We start from the raw sequence: 15,642 nt of genomic DNA on the forward strand, positions 1-15,642 counted from the left end.
TATCTGTAAGGGAGAAACAAAGACAGTAATTAAACAGTAAGGAAATCAGAACCCATCTTGCCCAGATGGTCAAAATTAACATCACCAGTGAGGGACTGATGAATAGTTCGTAACTCTAGAAGTGGTGCTATGAAAGGGACACATCATCATCTGCACAGTATGATACATGAACCCATACCCTCAAATTAATCACTAGGAAACATCAGACAAATCCACTATAAGGAATGTTCTATTATAAAGGCAAGGAAAGAGAGGCCTTGTGTTCTTTAAAACTGCTACTGTCATAAAAAAATAAAGACTGGAAATGGGAAGTCCTACCCAGAGCAACTGGGCAAGAGAGAAATAAAGGACATCCAAATTAGAAAGGAGGAAGTCAAACTGTCCCTGTTTACAGATGATATGATCTTATATAGAGAAAAAACTAAAGACTGGCAAAATTCAGCAAAGTTGCAAGATATAAAATCAATATACAAAAATACTGCATGTCTATACACAAACAACAAACTAGCTGAAAAAGAAATCAAGAAGGAAACCCCGTTTGCAATACCTTAAAAAAAATACCTAGGAATAAGTTTAACCAAGGAGGTGAAAGACTTCTACAAGGAAATCTACAAAACAGTGATGAAAGAAATTGAAGAAGATACAAACAAATGCAAAGACATTCCATGTTCATCGATTAGAAGAATTAATCATTTTTAAAAAATGGCCATACTATCCAAAGCAATCTACAGAGTCAATGCAATCCCTAATAAAATACCAATGATCTTCTTCACAGGAATGGGAAAAAAAATCCTAAAATCTGTATAGAACCACAAAAGACTCCAAAAAGCAAAAGCAATCCTGAACAAAAATAAAGCTGGCAGAAGCATACTACTAAATTTCAAAATATACTACACAGCTGTAATATCCAAGACTGTGTGGTACTGGCATAAAAACAGAAACACAGAGAAATGGAATAGAATAGATAACCCAGAAATTAATCCATGTATCTATAGCCAACCAATTTTTGAAAAAAATGGCAAGAACATTCACTGGGGAAAGGACAACCTCTTCAATAAATGGTGCTGGGAAAACTGGATGTTCATATGGAGAAAAATGAAACAAAAACTCCCAACTCAAAATGGTCTTTGATCCATACAAAAATAATCTCAAAATGGATCAAAGACCTAACTGTAAGACCCCAAACCATAAAACTACTAGGAAAAAACATATGACAAATGCTTCAGGACATTGGTCTGGGAAAAGATCTCAAAAGCACAATTAACCAAATGGAATCCTATCAAACAAAAGAGTTTCTGCACAGCAAAGGAAATAATCAACATAGTGAAAAGACAACCTGCAAAATGGGAGAAAATATTTGCAAACTATTCATCAGACAGGGGACTAACATCTAGAATACACAAAGGAACTCGAACATCTCAAAAGCCAAAAAAAAAAAAATCCGTTTTAAAAATAGGCAAATCATCTGAACAGATATTTCTCAAAACAAGATACACATATGGCCTATATACAAAATTTTTAAATGTGCGACACATCATTAATCATCAGGGAAATGCAAATCAAAACCACAATGAGTTATCATCTCACTTCACGACAGCTATTATCACAAAGACAAAAAATAACAAATGCTGGTGAGGATGTAGAGAAAAGAGAACTCATATGCTGTGAGTGGGTATGTAAACTAGTACAGCCACTATGGGGAACAGTATGGTAGTTCCTCAAAATACTATTAATACAAATGCATCTACCATATGATCCAGCAATCCCACTAATGGGCATTTATCCACAGAAAAGGGAATCTGAATATTGAAGTGACATCTGCACCCCCATGTTTATTTCAGTGCTATTCACAAAAGACAATCTTAATGCCAAGTTCAACCTAGGTGTCCAACAACAGATAATAGTTAAACAAAATGTGGTATATATACACAATGGAATAATATTCAGCCATTAAAAAAAATGTAATCCTGTCCACCTGTAGCAACATGAATGGAAATGGAAGACATTTTATGTTAAGTGAAATAAGCCAGCAAGAGAAAGTTAAACACTGCAGGCTCTCACTCATATGCAGAAGCTAAAAAAGTTGATCTCAAGGCTGGACATGGTGGCTCACGCCTGTAATCCCAGCACTTTTGAGGCGTTGTGGGTGGATCACTTAAGGTCAGCAGTTTGAGACCAACCTGGCCAACATGGTGAAACCTCATCTCTACTAAAAATACAAAAATTAGCCCGGCGTGGTGGCAGGCGCCTGTAGTCCCAGCTACTCACTACTGAGGAGGCTGAGGCAGGAGAATCACTTGAACCTGGGAGTCGAAGGCTACAGTGACCTAAGATCGTGCCACTGCACTCCAGCCTGGGTGACAGAGTGAGACTCTGTCTCAAAAAAATAATAAACAAACAAAAATTAAAAAGTTGATCTCACAGAAGTAAAAAGCAAAACAGAGGATTCTAGTAGCTGGTAAAGGGAAGGGAAGGGGAAAGACAGGAAGAGATTTATTAAAGGATACAAAATTTCTGCTTGGTTGGAGGAGTAAGTTCTATTATTAGAATGACTACAGATAACAATAAAATATAGTTTCAAATAGGAGGAAGACAGTCAAAGTTCCCAACACAAAGAAATCGTGATTGAGATGAGTATGCTAATTAATTACCCTGATCTGAGTACTGTATGTATCAAATCACTATGTACCTCATAAATATGTACAATTACTATGCGCCAATTAAAAAAATTTTTTTTTAAAGATTGGAAATGTTTCTGATTAAAGAGCCAAAACAAACATGATGATTAAATGCAATAGTTGGATCTTGTACTGGAGGGGGAAAATATGTTATAAAGCATATTTTTATGTCAACTAACAAAACTGGAATACAGTTTGTAGATTTTTTTTAAGTATTGTATCGATGTAAATTTATCAAGTTAATAGCTATCCTGAGATTATGAAAGAAAATATCCGCCAGGTGTGGTGGCTCACGCCTGTAATCCCAGCACTTTGGGAGGCCGAGGCGGGCAGATCACAAGGTCAAGAGGATTGAGACCATCCTGGCCAACATGGTGAAACCTCATCTCTACTAAAAAATACAAAAATTAGTTGGACGTGGTGGACCGCGCCTGTAGTCCCAGCTACTTGGGAGGCTGAGGCAGGAGCATTGCTTGAACCCGCGAGGCGGACGTTGCAGTGAGGCGAGCTCGCGCCATTGCACTCCAGCCTGGCGCCTGGCAACAGAGCAAGACTCTGTCTCAAAAAAAAAAAGAAAAAGAAAATATCCTTATTTGAAGTATTCAGGGTAAAAGGCCAGAATGTATCTAACTTATGCTCAAATGGTTCAAGGAAAACAAAGATGTATTTATGTGTCTATATACAGTTATCTATACAAAGAGGAATCGCAAATGATAAAGCAAATGGGAATTGCAAATGATAAAGCAAATGGGAAAGATAATTAATCAGTAAATTTAAACAGAGGGTATAACACATTGTATTATTTTTAGATTTCCAACTTTTTAAAATCTTTGAAGTAATTTCTGAATAAAAAGTTAACTTAAAATGCAATTGGCTTTGGCCAGGTGTGGTGGCTTCCGCCTGTAACCGCCTGTAACTTGAGGTCAGGAATTCAAGTGCAGTCTGGCTAACATGGTGAAACCCTCTACTAAAAATACAAAAATTAGCTGGGCATGATGGCACACGCCTGTATTCCCAGCTCCTCGGAGGCTGAGGTTGGAGGATCCCTTGACCCTGGGAGGACAGCTTAAGCCTGGGAGGTGGAGGCTGCAGTGAGATCACACCATTGCACTACAGAATGAGACGCAGTCACAAACAAAAAACATACCAAAAAAAATCAGTTGATTTTAACACAAAAGACATCCAAATGATACCATGGTGTTTGTTTTTTTTTTTGAGACGGAGTTTCACTCGTTATCCAGGCTGGAGTGCAATGGCGCGATCTCGGCTCACCGCAACCTCCGCCTCCTGGATTCAGGCAATTCTCCTGCCTTAGCCTCCTGAGTAGCTGGGATTATGGGCACGCACCACCATGCCCAGCTAATTTTTTGTATTTGTAGTAGAGACGGGGTTTCACCATGTTGACCAGGATGGTCTCGATCTCTTGACCTCGTGATCCACCCACCTCGGCCTCCCAAACCATGGTTTTTTTTTAAAAAATCCGCTTAATTCTAGTCATAGAAAATTTAGCAACTAATATATGATAAAACCTTCTCTAGCACGGAATGATTTTTAAGTTTAGTTCTGAATACACCTAAATGTTTCTTTGCACTTAGTCACACATAGCCAATCTGCAAATTCATCTAAGTGTCTAGCTGCAAGTGAATAGGTTTACCTACTAACCATAATATCATATCCAACAAAACAAGATCTGGAAAACTTTTAAAATCATATTTATATAAATTAACAGGCCTATTCATTCTGTTTACTCACATCTGCTATCTATAACTTTCACAGAATCATTTATTCCATGAAAAACATCCCAAGGGAGAGTTAGCCTCTCTCCTCCCTTAGTATGTGATGGTAGTCTCCCACTAGCAATCATTACACACCCATATCCTTAAACTGTCGTTCCTATGCCAAACTGAGACTTTCATGCATCACCTGAAAAAATATTTCAGCTGTCACATGGTGGTAGTGCTGCCTGACGGTTAACTCTTCTTTTCAGAAGTTTTGCCATCTTGGCCTATGTACAGAATAAATTTGGAATATTTTACCTTATACCATTGTAAGTGGAAAACCAAAAAACTAAAGTGCCAATAATAATTATAATATATTGGGTACTGAAAGCATAATTTAGCTACAGATTTCTTTAGATTAAAGAACGTGCATGAAATGCTGGACCTAGATCAATAAAAACTCCCTCTAAATTATGAGGTACTAAAAGAGAAAACAGCACATGTTGATAGACTGAAACAAAAAAATCAGCATTTATATTCCAAGAGTAAAAATACAGTTTGTCACAAATTTCTTTATAAACGGAGGAGGGGAGAAGACCAGAATTCATTAGTTTCTTGACAAACTTTACTCCCCCAAATTAATAAAGTACCAACATCTGCAACATAATACCTTATTCACCTCTCTTACAAAATCAATCTTTCTTCCCAAAACTAAAACTGATTTCTGCCTACAAAATGCCATTTTAAGAAAACAAGAACAGGAAAGGCCTGGAGGTTCACGCCCGAATCCCAGCACTTAGGTGGGAGGTGGGAGGATCCTTGAACCCAGGAGTCTGAGACCAGCCTGGGCAACAAGGCAAGATCTCCTTTCTATAAAAATAATTAGCCAAGTATGGTGACAAAAGCCCGTGGTCCCAGCTACTTCGGAAGCTGGAGACCACCTGAGCCTGGGAGGTCAAGACTGCAGTGAGCCATAACTGCACCACTGCACTTCAGCCTGAGTGACACAGCAAGAACCTGTCTCAAAAAAGGAAAAGAAGAACAAATGAGATAATAAATGTCCTGAGGAAATTAATATTTATAATACCTTTAATGTTTAAATGCATATACATTAATAAGAGTCAGAATTTGTTTTAAAAATACACTTAAGTATTTCATAATTAGAGATGGCATAAAACTTTCAAGTCATCCAATAATAGAGGTTCCCTTATGTTTTATCAGACCCCTGCTGTATTTTGGTACATTTGACTTCAGTACACTTAAACCTTGCTTTCAGGAAGATAAGAGAGGTAAGTGCCTATCCTTACTATAACATAGATCACAATGTTTACCTATGTCCTTAACAGTGTGTCTATTATCAGCTGGCTGTAAGTAGCATAAGGGCAAAACTCTTAGTCTCATCTTTTTCCCTGCTCCCCCCCAAAAAATCTTGTATAGTGCTTGATATAAGCATGTTAAAGCAACTACTCAACTGCTTTTAACAGATGCCTCTTAAATAATTAAGTCAAGAAAATTGTTAAGTTGCAAGGACTTGAGCTAATTCACCCTTCCTTTTAAAGAAAAGGAAACTGACATCTAGAGAAACAAAGCGATTGCCAGTGGTATAGTGAAGACTAAACACTCAGGTCACCTATATTGTTTTTATTATAGCAACACTGAGTTTCTTTCCCACAACTTTTGTAGAATACATATATTGAGTGTATCTAAATAATTCTCTATTCCTTAGTGAGTTGCTATGATATTTAATATCAAAAAAAGGTTAAGTCAAAAAGGCAGGAAATAACAATTTTCTCAGAGAAAGGAGATAAACAAACATATTCTAAAAGAGAATGACCATGCATTGCTTATACTTTCTTCCACCATCCCCATTAAGCTTTCAGGTGCAATGCCCCCTTTTTTTCCCTTACTTCTAAACTATTAGGCTATAGATTCCCCAGGTTTAACAAAAACAATCCAAGAAACAGGTGACTCCTGAAATACTGAAATTTCTGAGAGCCACCATCTACTAGAGGCCTGCTAGCTTTAAGTTTTGGGAGGGAGCACTGGGGCTGTTGGAGACTTCAAAGGCATTGCTACACTGCTCACTCCCCTTGCCCTTCACCCACAGACATCACCATGCTGCTCTGGGCTTCTGAGACCCTTCTTTCTACTGTTACCTCCTAAACCATTTTACTGTGCTGTTTGATACTGCCACTCCACTGTGAACCAGCTCTTCTAACCCTCAACTTCTTTACTGAACATTCTTGCCTTTACCTCACCTGCACGAAAACTGGGCTCTTAAGGATACTGCTTTCCCTGTGGAAACTGCTACATGGAGGCTAAATGGTTGTCTCATACTCTACACACCTAAGATAGGAGGAAGAAGGTGAGTACCCTCTGCTCACCAATGCTGCTTCCAGACTTCTATTTCAGAGGCCTTGGGCAAAAGTCTTGGTTATTCTGCTATATCATTCTCTATCCTTCCTCATTGCTTCTATCTACCATCCTGTCAGTCACCTCACTGCTCTTTACCAAAGACTAATGCCCTATTCTTTCTCTCAACCCCTAGTCCTGCCATCATCCAGGGTGACTTCAATGTTAGGCAGAAGTGCAATCCAGTATCACAGCCTCATAGTTCACTTGACCTCACCTCTAGCAATCCTAATCTGACTACACAGTAGGCCTTTGCCTCATAGTCTAACTAACACTGGCCATTAAAATCAACCTGAACTGCTATTCCTCTGAAATTCTGAATTCAACATCCAACATCGAACATTGAAAACACACACACACACACACACACACAGAGACAAACACTCCTCTGCTCTCCAACACATGCATTCTCTCTCTCTCCCCCTTACTTTGACCACAATCTCCTACCATTCTGGCATTTACTTATCCCTACTACTCTTGGGTTCTTAAACCTAATTCAGGTCTTGAATTCACTGACCATCTACTCTCCTCCTACCTGTCCTGCCTTTTTCTATTCACATCCTTCAACTCAGATGCCACAATCCATCACTTCAAATTACTCTCTTGCTATCAGACTCAGCTTTCTTGACTTACTGTCCTATCACAGGGCCCACATACCAAAACACATCCTTGAATCAACACAACCATTTGCTTTCTCTGAACCCATAGCTAGGCTATTAGGCACGGTCAAAGAAAAGTCACCCTAACATTTAGACCACCTTTCAACCTTGATCAGACTCCTAATACAATGCCTTTGGTTTCCCTAGTAAGAGGTATTGCAGACCTCTTCTAGCCAAGCATGATCCAATTCATTCCTAGCAAACAAATATACTGCTTTTTTTTTTTTTTTAATTAAGACGGAGTTTCGCTCGTTTCCCAGGCTGGAGTGCAATGGCGCGATCTTGGCTCACCGCAACCTCCGCCTCCTGGGTTCAGGCAATTCTCCTGCCTCAGTCTCCTGAGTAGCTGGGATTACAGGCACGCGCCACCATGCCCAGCTAATTTTTTGTATTTTTAGTAGAGACGGGGTTTCATCATGTTGACCAGATGGTCTCGATCTCTTGACCTCGTAATCCACCCACCTCGGCCTCCCAAAGTGCTGGGATTACAGGCGTGAGCCACCGTGCCCAGCCAAACATACTGCTTTAAAGAATAAACATAAACCATAAAAGAATTCCCTCAACTTTCAGTCACAAAACTCTAACAGTATCAGTACCCATACTTTCCTTTCCATTCCCTAAAATCAAAGTTGTGTCCTTCCCTCTAACACTTCTCTTCCACCTGAACTAGGGAGCTCATCCCTATCCCCTTCTGACTTTCTGCCAGCACCTGTAATCAGATTTTCCCCTTCCCATCTTAAAAAAAAAAAGAAGCCCTTCCTCCACTGCATACTCTTCCTCCTGCTTGCTAACATTTTAATTTTTCTCCAAGAAAAAAACTCAAACTTCTTAAGAGTAGTCAATATTTAATATCCATTTGCTCAAGTCTCACTCTTTCCTCAATCCTAGCCATGCCTACTCACACCACACCATTTGCTGCTGTCATGTCAACACCTTCCCTCCTTTTGGACCAACTTGCAATCTTTAACTGCCCTCTCTAGTATTTGATAATTTTGACCATTTCTTCCACCTTTAAGTAGTCCTCTTCTCTTGGTTCTCCCTAGTTGGTATCTGGGGCTTTAATTTCTATCTCTGAGCTCATGACAGAAACATACGGCCAAGATCTCTCTCAAGAGCTTCCTATGTATAATATCCATAACTTACTGACTATCTTAGAGGTATGTACATCAATACCAACATATTCAAAACTGAATTTGTATCTTCCCCTCTTTATCTTTTTTTTAAAAAAGTTCTTACTTGGCTCTGATATCTTCCCCTCTTAAACCTACTTTAATCTCTCATGTTCCTATCTCAGTTTCTCATACTGCCATCCATACATGTGCACATGAAAGGAACCCAGGGTTCCTGGGGTCATCTTCACCTCTTCCCCTCATCCTTTATGTCCCTATCTATCAAACACCAAGTTCTATGTATCTGTGCTCATCCCACTGCCTCAATGTTCATAATTTCTTCTTTCTTAGATTACAGCAACTGGTTTACCACTGTGCTACCCAACTTGAATACATAGTATATTCAGCAAATTCACCATAATCACCATTTTATAAAACACAGCTAAATCAGAATGCTAATAAAAAGCACACGCACAAATCACTTTATGCAAATCAGTTATGTGGAAAATGGATACTCAAAAGAAAAAAAGAATACATTTCAAAATAATTGATAATAGTGTAACTCAATTTCTACTTTTCAACAAAATGTCTAAACTCACTATGCCTAACTTTACACCTACCACTGGAAAAATACTATACGATATTGAAATATTTAAAACATGCTACAAAAATGTTCTTTAAAAATTAAATATGAAATAATTTCTGGGATAACAAAAACACATCTGAAAATATTTTAATATCTCTTGCTCTTCATGTTACCAAGAAACACAAGTAAAAAAATAAAAAGAAATAGGTACTAAAGTCAAGTCTAATAAAACTATTTTCTATTAATAATTCCATAGTACAAAATAAAAGTGACCAACAAATTTAACTGTGTGAAAAGTTAAGGTTGAATGCTGAGTGCAAGCGAGTTAGAAAAAGCACTAAAACCTTTAAATGATAATGGAGAAGACTTCTTATCAATGTGACTAATGAACATAATCTAAAACACAAAATGTAGTGGAATGTTCCATAAGTCAAAAAGTGGCATGAAAGCACAAAACTGCGTATAGATTGGATTACCTGAAGTTTTACTCAGCTCTGCTGAAAATATAGCAGATGGTGATCTGTCCTCTTTTTCTGTATCAGAAGGAAGTTTTTTCTCAGCTTCTTTCACAAGAACTTTGGGTTTAGCTACGCTGCCTATCTCTGCTTGAGTGGCCAAAGCAGAAGCATCTGGAGGCAATAAAAGCACCTTTGACATAGCAGACCCATTTTTGGAAAAGTCATCTGAGAAACTGATTTTCTCTTCAACTTTGGGTTGTACATTCTTGAAAGAAAGGTCATGGGGCAATTCTGTGCAAGGCAATGACCCAGCTTCATCCTGGGCATTAGCAATTTCACTTTTGTGGGAGACTTCTAGGTCAGTATATTCCCTGGCTAATTTAGATAATGAATCAGTTTTAGAACTGATCAATGTAGGAAACTCATCTATAATTTCAATTGGAGATGAATCTGAAAATGTTTCGGTTTCTCTCATTTGTGCTTCCTTAGAAATAAATAAGTCGTCATTTGAAGAAACTGCAGTACTGAGCTCCTCCATCTGCAAAGGAATTTTCTCCTTTTTGTTCAATGTTGAAACTTCATCAGGTAACAGCATATCTTTTGTGGTATCTAAATTGAGCTTAAAAGATTCCAAATATGGCTTTCCTCCCTCAGGTGATAAAGCACTGAGTTTTTCTTTATTTTCATGTTCTATCATTGACTCAAATGAAGTTTCAGTGAGATTTTCTTTCACAAGAATCACAGCTTCATCTTGTTTTTGTGGAACGTCAGGTATTGAATCATCACTAAATAAATCAACTGGCTCAGAATCAGGTGAGGAATCTTCCACTAGCTCAGAATGATCAGGCAGTGGCTGTTCAACTTTTGCCATTTCTGAATAACTAGAGAAATCTGGAGTTGGTTCAGCAGAAAGCTTTGTTTCTTTAATTAAATCACATGCAATAGATATATAAGGAGCTTCTGTTTCTTGAACAGCTGCCTTAATACTTTCAGGCTCTTTAATTTCTTCCTTTATTCCTGATACTTTTTTTAGTGATACATTCACGGCCTCTTCATATGGTGGGGGATTTTCAGGCTCATGTTTTACACTTTCATAATTAACTGAAGAAGCTTCTAATGGTGATGAGCTAGGCTGTACTGCAGAAGCACCAGCACTAGGAACTGCAGAATTCAATGGTGCTTCCATAACAATGTCAGGCAAAACTGGTGAAGGAGTAGCTTCGGATTCTTCAAATGATGGGCAAATCTGTGCCACAGGATAGAGTGATTCCTGCATAGCTTCTGATGTTTGGACCAAGTCCATTTTTGTTTCATAAGCAATCTTTGTACCAGTAACTTCATTCAATTCACTTTCATATGCTTCCTGTACTAAATCTGGAGTCAGACCTTCAGGCATGTTTGCCACTACTTCCTCAGTCACCTTTGCTAAACTGTCTGTTGTGACATAATCTGTCTCAGAATCCTGTGCTGCTACAAGAAAAGGGTTTGATGTTTTGGTACTAGTAGTCTTCTCTGTTACAATTTGGGCCTTCTTTTCTTCTATTTTTTTTTCATCAGTTTTATTTTCTGAAGTATGATCTCCTAACAAAGGAAAAATGTTTGCTGCAATGCTCTCAGTTGCTACTGGGTTAAAGGGAGCACATGTGATATATGCTCCTGAACGATCCTTAATAGCTTCTGGTGTACTGGGGAAAGAAGTATCGTCATTACTACTCTCACTATCTTTTTCATGATTAGTTTGCTCAAGGCTATCTGCAAAACATTTTTTATCCACTTTACTTTCCAACTTGCTGTCTATTTTACCTCCGGCAGCCAACATATCACTATCTCCTTTACTATCTTTCACTTCCCATACTCGCTCAAATGGTTTGAAGTCTGCATACTCCTCACTCATAGGAGCTTCCACTGCAACTCTCTTTTCATTAAAACTGTCTTTTACTTTTTCTGAAGACATAACTTTGTCCTCTTCTTTAACCAATTTAGTATGGGCTACAGGTAACTCTTGTTGATTATGAAGGATGTTATTACTAACTAAATTCTCTTCTTCATCTTTATTTTTCACAATTATTTCTTTCCTAGGGTTTGCTACTATTATAGCAGATTCTGCTTTTGGAGAGCCACTGAAAGATGATCCCATTTCTGAATATTCTAATTCTGAAAACTCTGTTAAATCTCTATCTATAAGCAGAGTTTTTGCCTTCTCTGAGAACTCTTTAGAAGCTTCATTGACAGTTTCTTGAAGTGTTCCTTTGGTGGGTAATACTGCTGACAAATTACCAAGGTATTCATGTTCTTTAAAAGAAGCGGCTGAGAGAGGAGACAGAGAAGGAAGAGAAGCAGCAGTTTCAAGCAGGACAGATGGGAAATCCTCTTGACCAGCCGAAATATTGTTACCTGGCTGCTCCTTCAAGTCCATAATTTTTTCTGTGACCATGGACAGAAAGGAAAGTTAGAGAATGCCAGTGTTCTCAGAGTTAATGCAAGTTTTATGACAGATTCAAAAGTGTTAGTAAAGACTTACTGTTTACTAAAATGAAATGTTAATAGCAATAAATAACAATAGACTAAAAAAATAGACTTGAATCATTACTGAAAATATTATGCTACTGTAAGTGTAACATGTGCATGACTACAGAGGCAATACATGCCACGCAAAGACAAATCAAGTCTGAGAAAACTTCAAATGTTATCAACTAAGATACTATTAGCTAGTTTTAGAGAAGAAAAGCTTATTTGTGAAGAGTTTAAGTGACAGTATAGGAAAGAAGGGGCACTAGGTAATTAAATGCCAGACTGGTTATTTATTTACATGAAAGCCTTTCTGGCTATACTCAAACTATATTTGGAGAAAGGGAGCGGTAAATATGTAAATGTAATTCAAGGGTCCAAGAATTCCTCATGTACCTCCAAGTGTTCATCGGATTTTGCTCATTTTCCCTTGGGCATACCATATAATGCAAATTTCAACTTTTCCAGTAGGCAAACATTCTTGGAACCATGCTAATTTTTAGTAAATTCAAATTACTCTGCATAGAGTTAACACACTAAAGAATTAAAGTTAGAACACAGAGAGGATAAAAGGCTGGCAGAAAGAACTTGCCTGCAGAGGAGCGTATCACAGGCTCAGATGCAGCAGGAAGAGCAAAAAGGGTCTCATCTGAAAAACAAATAGAATATAACCTCAGCAGAAATAAAGACAGATTGGAAGGAGACTAAAGATAAGAGGAGCAAGCCAGGGTTCAGTTTGTAGTTAAGTTAACAAAAAACTTTATCTACAGAGAAAGGTCCAAAGATCAAAAGGAAGTCAAAAAAAGTAGTACCATTAATTTAAGTTAAATCATCATATATATTATAAAGTTGATTAAATGCTATCCATAGAACCTATCATTTTTCAAGAAGCAATACAACCTGTTTATGTTAAAGAAACTTATGAATCAAAGTGGCTTTAAAATACTGTTCTACTTAACATATCATATCCAAAGCTTTCACTCATTTTCATATAGGTAAATTGTCTTGTCCTATTCAAGCCAAAATAGGACAACTATAGAAAAAGCTGAATTTGTATAAAATTAACAACTATAAATGCTTACTCTTTTGTTACTGGCATATGTTCAATTTAGAAAAACACTTATAAAGAATTATGCGTTTTCTCTTACATTCTAAGTTGTCTATATTGAAAGAAAAAGACTCTTTAAGAGTCACTGTACACTGTTCTTTGAAGACATTAGTCCTGTGCCAATGTCCAAATGCCAAAGAGTCCAAAATACAAATAATAATAATAATAATTGCTTTAGGATGACACTATTACTAGTTTTGTTTAAAATTAACCTAAGTGAGGGCTACTTGTTATTTGTATACACAACTAGTGAGAGACTAAGGCAATTCAACTCCAGAGCCCATTTCCTTAATCACTGTATGTTACAGAACTGAATGTTTATATCCCCTCATGTTAAAGCCCCAACCACCAATGTGATAGCAGCTAAAGATGGGGACTTTGAAAGGTGATTAGGGTTAAATGCAGTCAGGGTAGGCCCCTGGGCCAAGGGGATTAGTGCCCTTACAGGAAGAGATACCAGAGAGCTGCTTTGATTCGTGTTCCCTCTCTCCCCAGGCACACATAAGAGGTCATGTGAGCACACAGTGAGATGGTGGTCACCTATATGCCAGAAGAAGCCTCAGAAAGAAATCTACCTCACAGCACCTTGATCTTACACTTACCAGCCTCCAGAATTGTGAGATGTAAATTTCTGTTCAATCACTCAGTCTATGATATTTTGTCATGGCAGCCCAAGCTAACTAATATACTCTATATTGGTAATATTAACTTTGTACAATATCATCTTGTACCTGCAGTTGGGAGATCCTAAGCTAAAGATCTTCCACAGTTTACACTAGAGAAAGGCCTCTAGCATCAGATGATCTGAAATAGCCTGAGAGATGGCTGGAAGGTGGTATTCCTTTAACAGAAAGAACCTAATAAATTTAGACAATTTCATCCGAAAGGACAAACTAAACAAGGCTCATCAAAATAGATAAAAATCAAAGAGATGTAGCTAACATAAATATGGACTTATCTTCCAAGCGTATTACCCTTAATGAATTAGGAGAGCTAACTTCACAGGGTCATATATATTTTAGATAAATATATACTGGGCATGATGTCATAAAGGATTCCTAGATGAAGATGATGACAGGAAATTTATGATGTGTGGTTAAAAGGGTTTCCTACAATCTAAAGCAATAGGTAGAATGGGCTATCCAGTCAAAGGAGTAACATAATAATGGCTTATAAGATTTTTTTAATAAAGTGCACATATACGTGTACACACTTTTAAAAAATTACTTGCTATGTGGTCTTAAATTACAGTTTCTCATTTGTAAAATGAAGGAAAGTTCCCTTCGGCTAAAACACTGAATTATGAGCTTATAGAAAACTGAAATTTAAGAGTCAAAGAGCAGAACCAAGTAATTACACACCTGCTCCATCTAAATAAGAGTCAATTCTTAACAAAATGGTTGCCTTTTTTAATCCAGACAATATAGTTAAAAGCCACTAATTCAGAGGCTAGTCTACCTGGAAAGTGAACTAGAAACATATATTATTGTTAAAATTAGTGGGAAAACAAACAACATCTAAATTTGTGCCAAAATCTAAATTTTTTCTTAATGTACTGTAACCTTATTCCTACGTAGTACAGTAAGGATCTCTTACAATAAAAACTATATTCCTGGAATTTTTCTAAGTAAAAAAGTTTTCAAATTGGTATTTCAAAGATTCATTAAGTTTAAGGAAAAAAATCTTCATTTTGTAAAATGAGATTCAATCCAGAGTTAACCATAAAACAAGTATTACATTTCTAAAAGCTCTCAAAAAAAAAAAAAAAAAAAATCCAGAATAGTTAACTATCTTCTGGGCCTTCAAGAATACAGTTCAGACTCCTAATAAAGCAGTCATGGATCATGAAACTGAATTGCCTAAGTTCAAATCACAAACCCAACACTTACAACTGTGTAACTCTTAGCCTTTCTGTGCCTCATAAGATTTGTAAAATAAGAATAATAATAGTACCTACCTCAAAATGTTGAGGAGGGATAGGGAAAGAAAAAAGAAGCAACTATTTGCCCTAAATCACTAGGAGACCAGAGGGCCAGAATTCAAAACAGTCTAATTCCCAAGTCTTTATGCTTTAACATTTTTTTTTCTGCTAGACTTCCTCAAAGCATGAGATGTGCTTCATCTTCTGAAGGATGTGTTTGTGTACAAGTGCAACTGGTGTAAATCCTTCTTACTATATCAGCCCCTCAAGTTTGTTCTCCTGAAACAAGGTAAATTGTTACCCAGTAAATACCTTGTAATTAGCAGAAATATTACACTGATCAATTGCTTTTATTTTACAATATAACAACATTTATAGAAACATTAATGTGGGACAGGTACTGTGCTGACCTGGCACATTTGTTTCAGATGTTCGTTCAGCTCTCAAACCTACCCTATAAGGGAGGTACTTCTGTTACCCTCATT

The 15,642-nt window shown here is 37.3% G+C and overlaps 1 protein-coding gene across 4 annotated transcripts in view; it reads right to left on the bottom strand.

The window, feature by feature from the left end:
* The window catches only part of RTN4 (reticulon 4), a 79,472-nt gene that overhangs the window by 47,229 nt on the left and 16,601 nt on the right, over nt 1–15,642 (bottom strand). For 3 of the 4 annotated variants that reach the window (XM_064364096.1, XM_021672861.2, XM_064364097.1), the window contains exons 2-3: nt 12,721–12,777; nt 9,639–12,044 (exon numbers count right to left, since the gene is read on the bottom strand). The exons of the other annotated variant lie outside the window; for it this stretch is intronic. In XM_064364096.1, coding sequence (XP_064220166.1) covers nt 9,639–12,044; nt 12,721–12,777 — 2,463 coding nt within the window. The remainder of the gene's footprint in view (nt 1–9,638; nt 12,045–12,720; nt 12,778–15,642) is intronic. 4 annotated transcript variants of the gene reach the window in all.

This window comes from Aotus nancymaae, unplaced genomic scaffold (genome assembly GCF_030222135.1).
Source record: "Aotus nancymaae isolate 86718 unplaced genomic scaffold, 86718_ANA_hifiasm-v0.15.2.pri h1tg000057l, whole genome shotgun sequence".
Classification (NCBI taxonomy): Eukaryota; Metazoa; Chordata; class Mammalia; order Primates; family Aotidae; genus Aotus; species Aotus nancymaae.